A 16,297-nucleotide genomic window follows, 5' to 3' on the forward strand; every position below is an offset into this window, starting at 1 on the left:
GCTGGTTGGGGGACTGTGGACCAGTCTAGGTCCCTCAACTCCAGGAAGAAGTTAAGGGCAAACAACTTCCAAAAATGTTCCCCAGAAAACTGTAGGGAGCCATCCAGGCAGTTACCAGGAGTCAAGACTGATTGGAAGGCACAATATATATAGTCTTTTTCAGGGGTTATACATTCTTCACTCCCCAGTTTGATTTGGTTTTCACTCAGCAGATTGAAGGTCCCAATTCATAGAATTCAAAAATTTAACACTTAAGTCTTTAAGAGAAGAGGAGCAATGTTTATTTGATCAATGTTAAAATAGATATGTTGTTGATTCTGGTAACTCTTAATGGACTTCTTCTGATCAGGACTGAAATGATGAGGTTTTATGGGTTTGTTTATAGATAAGAGATGGGATATGGGAAGAAGAGGTCCTTTGTTGAATTTTTAGAGAAGGTGATAAGTTGCTAAAATTGTTTATACTTGTGATGAAGGGGGAACTTATATATTTCTTTTCTTTTTCTTTACTATATTCTTATTTTTTCTTTCTTTTCTATTTTTCTTTCTATTTTTCTTTTTTTCTGCACTTTCTGTTTTTTTCTTTTTATTCTTTTCTTTTTTTAGTTTGTATTATTTTTATCTTTCTAACTGTAACTTTTAATAAAATTACTATAAAAAAAAGAAAAGAGGAACGTTAGTGACTAGAAGTCTCCTTTTGGAGCACAGAGCTTCAAAGACTATAAACCTTACAATATAAACTTGATGATGGAAAATTAAAATCTCCTTTAACTGACGATGGAAGATTCCTGGGTGAAAAATTAAGTAGAGCGTTCCTCCAGGCAAACGTCCAAAAAGTTCCTTTAAATGTTGGAAAAAGGATTTTAGGAATATCTATGAAGGAAAGGGTACGTAATAGAAACCAGCTGTGGCAAAACGTTTATTTTTATTATTTTGAGCCCAATGGACTGTTGGGGAAAAAAATAAGTTGAAGCCCCTTGCCTGTTTGGGAATCATGGTTGGTTGTGGAGAAAAAAAAGATGTCCAAGCTATGGGGGGGGGGGGGACAGGAAAATTCTCCCTTTGGGAAAATGCATCTCTATGGGGAAAGCTGCTGACTCCTCCATTCTGAACCCTAAGCAGATACTGACTAGATGTGCTTAGCTTCATTGCAATTCCCATAAGGCCAGGGCATCAGATCCTTGGTGGACCTGGCCCCAACTGCTGTTATTGTATGTAGTAAGACCGTGCGCATCCATGATTTAGCTGCAGATGATGCAGCAGAGCTGACAGGTATAATCAAGATCTGAGTGGGCCTGGAGGGGGGAGTTCCACTCTCACCAAAAGGACCACATTTGGCATCTGCTGCAGGCCCAAAGCAGGGGAGTTGGATGGCACTTGTCATTCAGGACACTTTGATGGCCTTCAGAGGCTCTGGTCCAAAGATAATTTGGTATGAGACCTTCTGACTGAATCTGAACTCCAAGGAGCTGTTGAGTTTGTTGCTGCTGTCCTGGCCTCCCTGTTAAATCATGACATCCCTGCCTAAGCTGCAAGATTCAGTTGGTAAGTTGGCAACGGAGTCTCCAAGACTTATCATTCTTGGGGACCTCAATCTGCCTACAAGTCTCATGGATTCTGAGCAGCTGAGGAGTTTGTGGCCACCGTGGAGACCGTGGACCTGACTCAAGTCATTAAGAGCCTAATACAGACTGGGGGGGAGGGTGGCCTGTTTTTTGTCTCAGGGTAGTTGTGATCTGCGAGTGGAGGATATTACTATCAGTCCTCTGCCATGATCAGATCATTCTCTGATTGCCTTTCAGCTCACCAGTGTTGCCCAGTCCCAACAAGGAGGAACCTATTTAAATCAGTCTGCCCCAGCCAACTGATGGACGTGGCAGAGTTCCCAACAAGGAGGAACCTATTTAAATCAGTCTGCCCCAGCCAACTGATGGATGTGGCAGAGTTCCAGGAGGAACTTGAGGGTTTTTTCCACCAAGGATGGTTTGACTGAATCCTTGATCTCAGCCTGGAATGGACATTTAGAAATCTCATAAAGAAATAACTGAACGTTCTGTATTATTGATTTATTCATCAAACGAGTACCCACCCTGATTGCAATGCTTTTGGTAGCTTAGAGTAATTAAGCCCATACCATAAAATATCCGAAGTATGATTACAATAAAATAAAATTCAAAACACCGACCCTTAAATAAACCAACAGGGCCCCTTCAAATTCTACAAATGGACACAAATTCTAAAAACAAAGAAGTGAAGCTGTGGGTCCAAACGCAAGGACTCAGAAGATAAGAAATTAAGAGAATCCCCGCTGGATTTAGGCCAAGGGTCATCTTAGTCCAGCAATTTGCTTCTCTGAATGGCCAACCTGAAGCATTTCTGATGCTCACAAGGGGGGGACTGAAATAGGACCCCCTCCTACCACTGTTCCTCTGCAGGCTCCCTTCAGTCTTGAAGCAACACTAAACCTTCACATAGCTTTCAACTGACCTCCCTCTAATCCTCTTTAAAAACTATCCAAGTTAGGAGCTGTTACTCCTTCTTGCAACAATGAATTCCAGGGGTTCATTACAGACCGCATGAAGAATGTTTTTCTCTTTTCTATTCTAAATCTCTTTCCAATCAGCTTCACGGGATGAAGTCCTAATGTGGAGAGAGAGAAAAATTCTCTCTGTTCATTTTTTCCAAGCCACGCATGAAGTTATACACTTCAGTTAAAGGTGAAGGAAAAATAGTGCTGCCTGTAAAACTAAGAATACCCAAGACAGATGAAAAAACAGCCACGGGGAATTTAACTTCTCAAATTAATGGATTGCAATGGAAAAAGGAAGATTTTAGTGAATACCTTGGGCAGTTGAAAGGAGAAGAGGGGCTGGTTGGAAGAATAAGAACTGAGGAAAGTGGCACAATTTTTTTCTCACCCACTCCAAACTCAGATGAGACAGAATTAACAAGGAGGAGAAAATGTATGGCAAAAACAAGCCATACAACTCAAAGCATGGTTATTGGAGAGACACTGCTAAACCATTCTCTCCAATTAGAAAGTAACCCGAGGGGTCATTCAATTTTTTTTTCATATCCGCCTTTGTATTTTCCATATACCCCAACATGAAAGCAAAATAATGATATTTTGTAGACAGCCTGCCTGTTTTTCTACAACCCACTGAAGAACAGCTCATGAGGCCCTGAGAAGACCCAGATTTGAACACACTTCCTACTTCCTCTTGGAGACCTAAATATTTTTTTCTAAGACCCAAATATTTTTTCTAAGATTCAGCTCCTTAGTCTGATACATCTGATCACGCTTCTAAAATATCATCATCAAGCAATCAAGATGGATAGGTTTGAAGAGAAGAATTCCATTAAATGCAATGCCTGCAGTCCAAGAAAACGTAAAGACCTAACTGAAAAAACTAGAGGAAAGAGACAGAGGAAGGAAGGAAGGAAGGAAGGAAGGAAGGAAGGAAGGAAGGAAGGAAGGAAGGAAGGGAGGGAGGGAGGGAGGGAGGGAGGGAGGGAGGGAGGGAGGGAGGAAGGAAGGAAGGAAGGAAGGAAGGAAGGAAGGAAGGAAGGAAGGAAGGAAGGAAGGAAGGAAGGAAGGAAGGAAGGAGGAGGAGGAGGAGAAGGAGAAGGAGAAGGAGAAGGAGAAGGAGAAGGAGAAGGAGAAGGAGAAGGAGAAGGAGAAGGAGAAGGAGAAGGAGAAGGAGAAGGAGGAGAGTACTATGCAGTCAAACTGAGGAATCACTTTGAGCTGTCCCTCTTAAGTGAGAACATTTGTAGCTGACTTTTCTGTGTTCTTATAAAGGTATTTAGAAACCAAATGGGGGATGATTACATCTGTATGCAGGCAAACAGATGAACAGTTTGTTTGGAAATGAAATGATTACATCACTGCAAGTATAAGGATGACCTTTGGGTTCTTAGAGAAAATAATTCTCACAGTGCAAAACTACAAATTAATCTCAGGAAAAGTAGAAGGGTTTAACACATACACACATGTATAAAAAAGGCAACTGCTTTCAGCAACCTTCCCACACCTGGTGCATGAGGACTATGAATTCCAGAGTCCCCAACTAGTAATGAAATTTGGTTGGAATTTTGAGAGTTGTGATTCCAACACACCTGGAGGCCCCAGCTTCCATAAAATAGGGGCCAAAACTGAGAAGCAATGCCTCTGGGCCTCAGTTTCCCTCACATCATGAAAGTGGGGATCACAAGCATTTCCCCCCAGGAAGCACTTCTCACATATTGATTCTGGTGGGAGAAAGCAGTCCTTCAGATATCTAGACACCAAGCCATACAGAACTTTATAGGGTAACCTATTAGGCCATGTAAATGTGACAAACAAATAAATAAATAGCATCAGCTCTTTGAATTGTACCCAGAAAGCTACAGAACCTAGAGAAAACCAAGGCAGAGCCCATTTATCTGATATGTGTTCATGATGGTGCACACCCACTAACAAATGGGCCACCTTGTAATTAAATTTAACCAAATAGTCAGTCAAAGTCTGCAGCAACTGCCATTTCTAAGTGATCTTCAAAGGCAATTTCATGTATAATGTATTGCAGTAGTCCAGACAGATGTCAATAATGGCATATGTTACCATTGCAAATTCCTCCTTCTCTGGGTAGGGCTGCAACTTGCACCCCAGTCAGGGAGTAAAGACCCACCACAGCCTCCATCCAGCAGTAGCCATGAGTCCAAGAGGACTCCAAGTCATGGAGCTGCTTCTTTAGAGGTAATGACTCCCCATTCAGAATCAACACTGGGGCTGACAGAAAACCTCTCTGAATAAATAATACCGCTATCTTGCTAGGGTTGAACTTCCACCTGTTTCCTATCCAGGCTCCAAAGCCTCCACACGTTGACTTCAATAGCATTTCCAGATTGATCTGGGATGGTGGTATACAACTGAGTTTCATCAGCGCACCTCAGCAGAAATCAACAGATGACCTGTCCCAGCAGTTCCATGTAAATATTAAGTAGGAAGAAAAGAACTGAACCCTTTGGCACCCCACAGAAGAATGGCCACTGAGCTGAGCTCCAGTGCAACCACTGACTGGAACTCTTCACTAAGGAAGGAATAGGATGGCTGCAAAACATGGCCTCCAGACCCCAGTCCTTTTCATCTACCCAGAAGGATGCCATGGCTGATGATATCAAAAGCTGCTAACAGAACCAGGAGAGGAGTGCTACTGTAAGAAATGGTGGGGATGCTGGGGAAAGAATGGAAGGGAGGGGAGACATAGATAATTGAGAGACAAAAGCGGAGTCTATTGGCAGCTTATCTAAGAAAAGAAACTCAGCCCAGGTGGCAAGGAAGCTGAGAAGAAGCATTTCAAAGCAATCAAAGAGACTGCCCAAATAAACTCACTATAAATAAGGCAGGGAAATTCCTGTTGCTTCCTCTTCTTTTATCCCACCAACATCTCAGCAATCTGTTTTTTCCTGTTGTACTCCTCCCACAGTCATACTGCTTGAGTTGGTGGTCCTACACATCCAATGGATGGATGGATGGATGGATGAAGGCATGGATCTAGGGTCACAGGTAGTAGAGCCCATGCTAGGGAGTACCTATGTACTTCCTTAGGATCCACAAGTCAAAAGAAGACATTGCCCTAGTCATCCTTTCAGACCTTACCCATGAAGAGTCAAGTTCTGTTGGTAGCCTAGTCAACTTCTGGTACTAGTAGGAAACCAGAGGCATCCTGGGATCACCAAACAGTGTAAGGTTGTTTGAGGGCAATCACATCTAGAACTTAAGTTTCCTCCAAGTACCAGAAGTTGACTAGGCTACCAACAGAACTGCTTACTAGACCACTGAGGAAATCTCCAAATGCCTTGCAGTTCCAGATCCATCAGACCCTCAGGGTGGACCATGCAAATAGGCCAATCCCTACCCTACAGAGATCTATCTCATCTCTATCAGGAAGTAAAATCATGGCAAAGGACTAGGTCTAATGTCCTCTACATCTAGATCAGAACCAACTGCTCAGAGGTGAAAACTAGGTCTAATGTACGTCCTTCTGCAAATGTCAGGACAGAGGTGGGCAGCCCATGATTGCCATAGTTGTTTTCAAATCCTAAGCCTTCCTGGACCCAAATCTCAGGGCATTAAAATTGAAGTCACTCAGCACCAAAAGATGAGGGGACTTCAACCCCAGCCCAGAAATTAGGTCCAAAAATTTGGATAGGGATCCCACCAAGCAGAAGATTGGACAATACATCCAAAATATCCCTAACTTGTCTCTGTGATCCAACATAACACAGGCATTTCACATCCTACCACCCTGAGAGCAAGACCTCTGGTCACAACTTAGGTGTCAAAATTATTTTTGGTTAATTGCCAGATTTATTATTGCAAAACTTTGGAATACTGAAATAGACATTTCTATGGGTCAGTGATATATTTTTGGTTACAATAAAAATAACCTGCCCCAACTGGAACAATTCTAGGCAAGGAACAGCAAAATGAACAATAATATAAAAACCATCATTCTTAAAAATGGAAGACAAACATCACCAAATCGATCCAGCTGATAAAAATCATTTACGGATTTCACTTGTTTACAACATGTAAGGGATGGGGTCAAGGGAGGGTGTCCCAAAGACTGGAGACCACCATGGAGAAGACTGCCTAGTCCATGTTGCACTTACTGGGGTGGGGTGGGGATGGGGGAATCCTCAGATATTAAAATCCTTGGAAAATTGGCCGAAAAATTAGTACCAAAGCCAAGATCATTGAAAAACCTTACAATTAAAGTTAGTTTTATTCAAATCCAGTTTCCAGTTCTTAGTTACAATAACAAAGGTTCTCCTAAAAGATTATCTTCGTTTGTACAAATGTCAAATTATTAAATAGAAATGCAAAGAAATTATCTCCCCTTAAGATTATGCATACAAATACATAGGAAGGTAGAGTCATACAGCTATATTTACAAATTATTGTTTGTCGGTTTATTAGTCAACATTTATATAGCCACCCATCTCACACAAAGCGACTCTGGGCAACAATAAAATAAAACAGCAAACAGATAAAAAGCAATCGTTATAAAAAGATAAAAAGTGATTCTTAAAATAAAAATATTATCAACAACTTTAACATACACAAACCCCACAGAGAGAGCCGTTTATTCCTGAAATTCACCAGAAAGTTCAACACTATTTCTCGTAGATCGAAGCTGAGCCAAGATGAGCACATTCCAAATGTTAAATTGATTAGTATGTAGTATTCAATGTAATTTAATATAAAAGTTCCATATCAGACGTTGTGCTGCTCATGTTTGGTCATCTCTGTGGGGAAGGGAAAGGGGAGATGAGTGACCTCATGCATGCCATGACATCACCTTTTTCCCTTCCCACCCCTCCAGACTGCAACTATGACATAAATATGAACGTTATCAAGAGCACGAAGCTCATACAGAGTTCCTCATCTTTGATGGATCACAGGGGTCTTTGAATTGCTTAAAATAAATAAATAAAATAAATAAAATAAAATATTTTATTTATGACCTCCGGGTAAACTATTTTATTCTCGACACCTCTTTTTTCTCCCCTCCTTTCTCCCACATCCTAGAATTATATGTACTTTTAAAATCTCTCTTAGTAATTTGCTCCATTCATAGGATGACCTAGGCTTGATCCAGAACATCTTATGATACAATAAAATAAATTAGTCTTAAAGGTTCCAGGAATCTCTCTCTCTCTGTTTCTAAAGTGGAAAGGAAACAAATCCTTTGCCGTCGCATTTCTTTTTAGTTTCCAAATTTTACAACAGTTTGGCAATTTATTCCATTTATAATTTGTCCTGCCCCTATGCTCTATTCCAATTTACCCCTCCAAACTGCCATTGAAAAGAATACCGTGTGTGCAATCTCGGTGTGATTGAGGATAACGTTCATCATCATCTCTTGTCTCATATTTTACTATGGCATCGGAAGATGTAAATGCAGGGGTAAAGCACTGCATCTCAACCACCAAAAGGCTTCCCAACCCAACTGAAAGGGCTGGTGTTTGTTTTTGAAGTCTTCAGGTTTGGAATAGGATAGTTGATCTTCAACTATGCAGTTACGTTCAAACATTAAGGTCAATTGCCCTTCGGTGCTTCCTGTAACAATACTGAGGTTGTCGTGCATTATTGTGAAATCGTTTTTGGAGAATGGAGCTCTCTATCTAGTGGCTTAAAAATATGAACTCAAAAGAAAGATGGAAAAGGAAATTGTGAACACCATCACCTCCTTCTCCTCCTTCCTTCCAGTAATGGTATGTAAGCTGATCAAACCGTTCACTCAATATGGGTTTGCATCCAATTTGAATAGTTGATTCCATGTGGGTTTGCAATCTGGTTCAGTCTTCTGTAAGTCTTTGAAAGAGTGACCAGGTTTAATTTTGGATCCCCAAACTGAATAATCAGCCTCAGAAGTCATCCAAGCTGCCTGAACTGATTTGGGGGCATCAAATCCGATTCAACCATTGTGATCCAAGAACTGGTTCCATGTGGAAACCCAAACTGGATTGGAGATTTGACTGGAACAATCTACAACTAAATCTGCTAACTGAATATTCCCTTCCCTTATTGGGGATACTTCATCAAGGCCTGAGATCATAGGAGAGAAAGGGACAGGTACAACACAGGAGCTAAGAGTTCCATAGGCTACTGTTCCAAAATTCATTTTGAAATCCGGATGACATTTCAAGGTTTAGAAGGAGTGAAAGTCAGAAATTCAGAACCTGAAGACTAATTCTAGGTCACCAGAAACATTCCTCACTGCAGTCAAATTTCGACAAGTTGAAATGCCTTCCACCCTGTAACCCCCCTCCAATTCATGGGGTTCGCATTTTTAGTGCACTCCCATTTTGAAATGTCAAAGACTGTTCTCAGTGCTCATGGACTCCTTTAGCAGTAAAAGAAAAGGCCCACCCTTAATTGTGCTCCCCCCAGATGGCAACATTTGCTTGAGATAATGGGGTTCAGCCCTCCTTTCCCAACTCTACTGTATTTGAGCTAAAGGATTTTCAGCTGAACCAGGAGCATTTATAGGGAGGTCAAAAAAGTCAGGATGGTAGCCACAACTGAACAACTGAACCCTCACCCCCCCCTTTTTTTTTTACAAGCACAGCAGGATGACCTGTGTATAAAAGGTTAGAGCTCTGATGGTGCAATTGCAGACATCATCTTGACATTTTTCAGCCTATCCCAACCACCAGATGCCCCTGAAATGAATACAACTTGTAAAATTGTATATCCAGTTATTTTATTGCAATTATTGTAAGGAGGGAGGGAGGTAGAAGGAGGCAGGCAAAGTTTTCTCCATTTCTTTCCATCATCAGAAATCTGAAGGCATAATTCACCTCTTGATATAATAGTGCCACTTGACCCGGAGACATCAGAAAAGATAAACTTTTATTTGCAAAACAATGATTGCCAAATAATCTATAAAAAATAATAGAAACCATTGCTACTGTCCAAAAGCAGGTATTATATAATTTTTAAAAAACTCTGACAAATCAAATATTTATATAATCTGCACCTGAATTCTGATGGGAAATACATTGGGAAGTTCTTTTCAAAGGTTTAAGGCTGCCATGAGAGATGACTTGGTTTGAACCTTGGGTTTTACAATGGTAGTAGGGAGGATAAGAGAGGGACCAGTGGCTTAACTTCATCTATGGACTCCAGCTCCCTTCTGTCCAACCATATGGCTCAGAGATTATTGGATTTGGAGTCCAACAATATCTGAAAGGGTAATTATTTCCCATCCCCTTATATCATGCAAAGATTACTCCAAGAAAACAAGTGCTGGTGAAGGTTTCTATGCTGTTGACTTCCCATTAACTAAAGCCGAAAATGGTTTAGGCTGTTAGTTAGTTAGTTAGTTAGTTAGTTAGTTAGTTAGTTAATTAATTTTACTACAGCCAATGACCAGATCATAGATCTTTCATGGTTTTGGTACTTGAGAGAACTTTCCATTCCCACCATTGCTCCTGAAAATGGAAACTCTTACACCTCATTGCTTTTATCAAAAGAAACAAAAAAACTGGAACACCGAAGAAAACAAAATGAACATCGAAAAAATCTTCATAGCCAAAAACCTGGATACCATGAAGGATTTTCAGTTCACAGGAGAATAACAGATGATCAACAACACAATACAATCCCAAAGTACAAGTGGTCATCACATACTTTCTCCAAACATCTTTCCTTCTCTCCTGGACAAATCCACCCCTCACTAGCAGTCTAGAAAAGAATATTTTTTAGACCAAAATAATCTTCATCTTTCTTGTTTTCTTTGTCCTTCAAAAAGAGTTTTCACAGTCTTTGGCTTTGGAAGAAGTATAATGGGTGCAAGTAAAAAAAAAAAAAAGTTGATTGGCATAAACAATCAGCTGTCTCTGAAACAAGTTTCCCCAAATTAGTGGGAAAATTATACCTAAAAGAACAATATATTCATAGGATGGTACAACTACTTTATAATTTTCTACAGTCTGTTCATACAGTTTGGTGAAGGCAACTGCCTTCATTTCCAACTGCTTGATGAAGAAGAAGCCTTGATCGGTCTTGTAAATATAAGCTTCTGCCTTTGGCAATCATACACCAGCCAGGTCACAATGATTACACAATTTTTACCATTAGAAATCTCTGGTATTTTACTCCCATACTGTGTCTGGCTCTTTATTATGATTTGCAAGCTCCCTCTGAGTATAATGAAACAGATTAGTGCAGGTAAACCAGAGACTGCAGGAAATACATTTGGTGGCTTGAGAAAAGAATCTGTTGGCAGGAAGAATGCAAAAAACTGTCAAGATTTAGACTAGTAGTTCATGTTAAGGAAGTTTGATGATACCTTCTGTCCCTATTTTTAAGTTTGATTTGCACCCCGTGGAATAATATAGGAATATTAATAGAGTTTAGCTTTTCCCTGCCTCTCAGTTCTGCAACATAGTTCTCAGGTTTTCTATAATTGCATATAAAATGGTATATATTGGAATAACATGCATGTAGAATGGAATTTTTTGTGGAAACAATAACATTCGAGGACAGTGAATTTTTCTTTCATTTCTCCCCTTTTTTTCTTTAATCTTAGCTTGAAATTAAGGGAAAGAGATGGCTCTACCTCTCTTTAATGTGTTGGTAACTGAACCAAGCACTCTTGACTGATGATCTTGACTTTAGCAAACTTGAGTATCATCTTCATGTTGAACGCTTGTCATTTATTGAATACTGTAGTAGTTTTGATTTATAGCCATCAAGTAAACAGCAAAATAGAAGTCCCTTTGTCTCATGCATTGCTAGAACAGCGAGAAACAGCAGTTTTGATAAAATTGCATGAAGGTTTGATAAGCATATAGGAGAACATGTGTGGATCAGTAAAACACCACACAAAATTGAAGAAATCATGTATATGTAAAATCAAATCCAGCTTAATTTGTTACTGTGTTTCATCTACCTGCAGGCCTGCATGATTCATTTTGGAGGCTAGGGAAGATGCAGAGGAACCTTGGAGCAGAATATGCAGCTCAGATTCTGGAATGAAAGTAGGTATATTTGGTTGGACTGGAACAACATCTGAGTGGGCTGGAAGGCAGGGCAGAGACTTCCAAGCAATGCTGAACTGGAACTCTCAGCAGCCTTCAAGCAGGATGGCCAAGAATGAGGGATGCTGAGAGTTCCAATTCAGCAATGTCTGGAAGGCTACATGTTACTCTTCCCTGTCCTACTGCATTGTTGAAAGGAACATGCAGACTGAGTTCTGAAGCTCTCAGCTTTTGTTTAAACAGATTTCTTGATTTCATTATTGTGGAAAACTGAAATAAACATGGGGAGAGGAATAACACAATTGTGCTTCCAACCCAGTACTTTTCCTTCCTTTTGATCTAATTATACCTGCTCCCTTTCCATCTTTTCTTTAACACCCTTTCACCATTTTTGGTTTTGTACTTCTTTCTTCTCCCTTTTCTGTGTACATGTTGTGCATATGCACAAGTGTCGTTATCTAATGCTACAAGCTAAACACACTTACATGATGTAATTCACTACGTATAAGTAGATGTGAAGTTGGTTTCTTATGAGAACAGAGTATTCACAATATATCTCTTGCTCTTGGAGCAAGCCATCTAAATTCCTCCTGCATATTTCTCCATGTCTTTCTAAATTCAAGGCATGCCCCCACATGGAGACCCGTGAGAATTGTTCATCTACCTCTCATTTCAATTTCTGGATTAATTTAGTTTCTTTCAGGAGACCCCAGAAAGCTGCTCTCATTTAAACCCTTGGGACAAATGAGAGAATTGCCCCAAAGCCTTGGAAACACTGCATTTCTACAGAAGCAGCACCACACTACCTCTTCTTCTACTTTATTCCAGAAATGGAGGGCACTGCATCTAAAAACAAAGCACTTGCAATTTGTAGTGAGAGTATGTGTGAAAAGGCTCATGGGACTGCAGTGGATCAGAAGCTGATCCGAAGTGTGGCATGGGTGTAAAAACAGTGAGGCTGCATCAGTCGAAATAGAGTTTCAGATCCCAGCAAGCGTTAGCACCACTCTGTTGCCATCTCGGTTGGACCTCTTTTCAAGTACTGTGTCTAGTTTGGGGCATCACATTTTCTAAGAAAAGATCAGACAAACTGAAGCAGATGCAAAGAAGGGAAATTAGGGGCCAGAAGATAAGACCTTTAGAGAGGAATTGTAGGAGCTGGGCATGTTCACCCTTGAGAAAAGACAGCTGGTGGGAGGGGGATGAGGGGATCATTCAAACCTCTGGAAGGAAGTCCCACAGAAGATCAAAACCCATTTCTTCTCATTCCAGAGTGTGGGACATGGAGTAATGAAATAATGGATGTATGTGACAGGAAGACAGATTCCTGTTGAATGTTAGGACAAGCATTCCTTTATCTGTGTGTATGTGTGTGTGTGTGGTTTTACAAAGCACATACAAGCTAACACAAACTAATAAAGAGTAGAAACGGGAAAGAAGAAAGGAAAGAAGAGAGAGAGAAAACAGAAGTGCAGAAAACAAGAGCAAAAAAGAAAAAAATAGAAGTTTCTGATTTCCTTTGCACCAAATATAAGTACAATTGCAAAATTATCTCTTACTGTATGATTACCAAAAAAAAGTCCTCACTTTTTCCATTACCCCTATTCTTAGGACAAGCATTCCTAACACAGGGGCATCTAGCACTGGAATCAACGTTCCAGAGAGGTTATGGCAGGGTTCCTCAGCCTCAGCAACTTTAAGATGGGTGGACTTCAACTCCCAGAATGCTGGCTGGGGAATTCTGGGAGTTGAAGTCCACCCATCTTAAAGTTGCTGAGGTTGAGGAACCTTGGGTTATGGGTTTCCCTTCACTCGATGCGTTCAAGCAAAACCATCAGTTGGGGATGTTCTAACTCAGATTCCTGTCCTGAATAGAGAGTTGGATCTGAAAGCTTAATTGGCCCCATCCAACCCTAGAAATTTATGATTTGATAATTCCACTAATTTTGGCCCCTTATGTTTTACTGATGATTGAATGCAGTAATGAAATATGGAGAAAATATGTCCAGGAAAGGGAACAATGAACAGTAATTCTTGAACTGATTTTGGAATTTCTCTTAGTGAAAGAGGGATTTAGGAAGAATAATGCTATGCTGTAAACAATTGTAACAGTATGGATCCCACACAGGGACATTGCATTACGCAGGCCCTATTCAGAGTCTGAAGCAGGCAGCCATGCCATCTTGCAGTTGACTCCATTACTAGTCTCCCACATCCTTTTCTGTCTCTTCCCTCTCTAAAATAATCCATTTTCTATGGTCCTTGAGCTTGCTCAGTTCATCTAGGACATTTTTCATTCCTCTCTTCTCCCCTTGTAATTGGATTTTTTTTTTTAAGGATGGGAGTAAAGATTTTGTTATTCTTCTGCAAAAACTAACAAGGCTGAAGAGAAACATGGGAGCATTCCTCTACCCTTTGAAGGGCTATCACAGGGAAGAAGGTATGGATTGATTCTCCATAGGGCCCCAGAGAAGGATGAGGACTAATAGTTAGAAGCTTGACGGAGGGAGATTCAAACTTGAAAGGAGGAGGAATTTTTTGTGAGAGCTGTGAAGTAGTGGAACAGCCTATCTCCATGATGGAGTCTTGAGCACCCCATCACTTGAGTTTTTCAATCAAAGGTTGGACAGCCATTTTTCTGGGATCATTTGAAGATTCCTGCCCTTGACAGGGCTGGATTAGAAGACTAAGTCCCCTTCCAATTTAATGATTCTATGATTCTACCTCTTTCTTCTGCAAAAGTGGTGCAGCCTTAGCGACTTAGGTGTCCGCACTCATAGGTTTGCTCATAATGTATAGAATTGGCTCACCTTGTGACATAGAGCCCATTTGGTGTAGTGGTTAAAGGCAATGAACTAGCAACCAGGAATCCATGAGTGCTAATCCTGTCTTAGGCATAAAGCTAGCCGAGTGACTTTGGACCAGTCCCTCTCTCTCAGCCATGGGAAGAAGAAGACCATGGCAAAATTCTTCCAGAAAACATTGCCATGGACCTGTTGCTGAAGTCACCAGGATCCTGACTTGAAGGCACCAACTCCCTCCTCCCCAAATATTATGGCAATCTATGCTCACTGTCAACCTCACATATAGGTGGAAAATCGGTCAGTATAACTAGAGCTACGTGTTAGTGTCATGTGATGCTTCACCTCTTCTCAACCCCTTTGTAAGAAATCGGTTCAGTAAAATCTATCCACCCTTGCAACCTGCTGCTTGGAAGGGAGAGTAGAGTGTCAAAGAAGACCTAAGGGGTTGTATCCAAGAAAGAAAGGATGCTTCTATCCAGTGTGGTTTTTGCTCCACCCACTGACTGTTTCATCCCCACCCTCCACGCACCCTCCCCAAGAATGAGCCATGAGAGAAGGTAGACTTTTACAGGAAAAAAAAGCTTGTCCATCAGTTCCAAGAAGCAAATGAACAGAGAGATAAAGGCATACAAACCGAAGTGAGTGAATGAGTAAGGGAGAGAGATTTTATTTGCATTTTAGCACCGATTTCAAGGACTGTCCTCTGATCCTAGCAAAGCCAAGAGGCTGACATGCACCCGAGTCTTTTCTGCTGCACAAGAATCACGCAGTGCTACAGGCTGTTTTGAATGAAAGAGAAGACTTTATCCAGGGCAGATCTTTCGGAGGCACCTGTCTACCCAGAGACTTGGGGTGCAACTTCCTGAGCCCAAAGCGATGTGTCCCCTGCATTGATCATTGCCATTAGGGATGGCCTTCCAGAGCACATTCCTACTGGGGTTAGATGTTTGGAACACATTAACAGCCTTTGTCACATTGATGTCCAAAGGTTCATGCATGGATAAGGCCACTACTTGTCTGCATTACAATTGGCCTCTTTGGTTCCTCACCCCCCCCCCCAAATCTGCCCTAGTTAAATATTGGTATTCAAACCTCCCTTGATCTTATGTTCCATTTTAGTGGTCCTGTGCACAAAGACCTGCCCATTGAACTCCGTGTAACTTAATCTTTGAGTAGTCATGGATAGTGAACTACTGTTTATATTTCTACTGCTATAGCAATATTTTATATTATTTCCATCATACTGGAATTAGCATTATTCCTTGAGAAATCTTCCCACCCACAATTCACTGCATTAGATGCCTTGGAACGGTGTTGCCCCTCCTCAGCCGCGAGAGAAAAGAATTTTGCACATGCTCCGGGGCACCCTTGTCTTTTTAATCACTATGCCTGGAATGCAAATTCTCCACCAAGGAAAGATCCCGAGAGCGAAGTCTAGCGTGCCCTCACTTTGGGGGAGCTCTGTTAGAGCCTGTGCTCATCCTGACTTCGTCCCGCATAGGTGTGCTCACCTGATGATCACATACATGACCGAGCAGTTGCCCACAAGTCCCACGATGCAAACAATGGAGTAGACAATCACAATAGTGACCTTGATCCGCATGGGGAGGAACCCATCGGTTGTCTTGTTGTGGAACCAGTCGCCCAAGCTGAAGTTCCACAGGGATGAATCATTCACCAGCTTCGACATGTAAAGGACATCCCCAACTTGAGTGTGAAAAAACGGGTCCATCCTGAATGCACACGATTGTGAGCTCTGGAGTTAGGAAGGAGAGAGAGGGGGAAGAAAAGAAAGACGGAGTTGAGGAGGGTTATGATACAATAAACCAATTTTCAGGCACCATGACCCACAGAGAGCCAGGTGTTGGAGAAGCACACCAGCGAAGACCGTGCCATTCTTGCGCAATCAGCAGAAGACTGGTTTTCTGACCGCTTCACTGAGCTGACCCCAAGAGAGAT

At 41.3% G+C, this 16,297-nt stretch overlaps 1 protein-coding gene across 1 annotated transcript in view; it reads right to left on the reverse strand.

Moving 5' to 3' along the window:
* The window catches only part of OPRL1 (opioid related nociceptin receptor 1), a 32,062-nt gene extending 15,989 nt beyond the window's left edge, over window positions 1-16,073 (reverse strand). Inside the window, exon 1 of the mRNA XM_007438886.3 lies at window positions 15,850-16,073. Within this exon, the coding sequence (XP_007438948.2) occupies window positions 15,850-16,070 (221 nt within the window). The 5' untranslated portion in view covers window positions 16,071-16,073. The remainder of the gene's footprint in view (window positions 1-15,849) is intronic.
* Window positions 16,074-16,297: the final 224 nt, after the last annotated feature.

The sequence above is a fragment of the Python bivittatus genome, unplaced genomic scaffold (genome assembly GCF_059951505.1).
Source record: "Python bivittatus isolate LINGU-HERP-01145 unplaced genomic scaffold, Pbiv_v1 ctg000700_np1212, whole genome shotgun sequence".
Classification (NCBI taxonomy): domain Eukaryota; kingdom Metazoa; phylum Chordata; class Lepidosauria; order Squamata; family Pythonidae; genus Python; species Python bivittatus.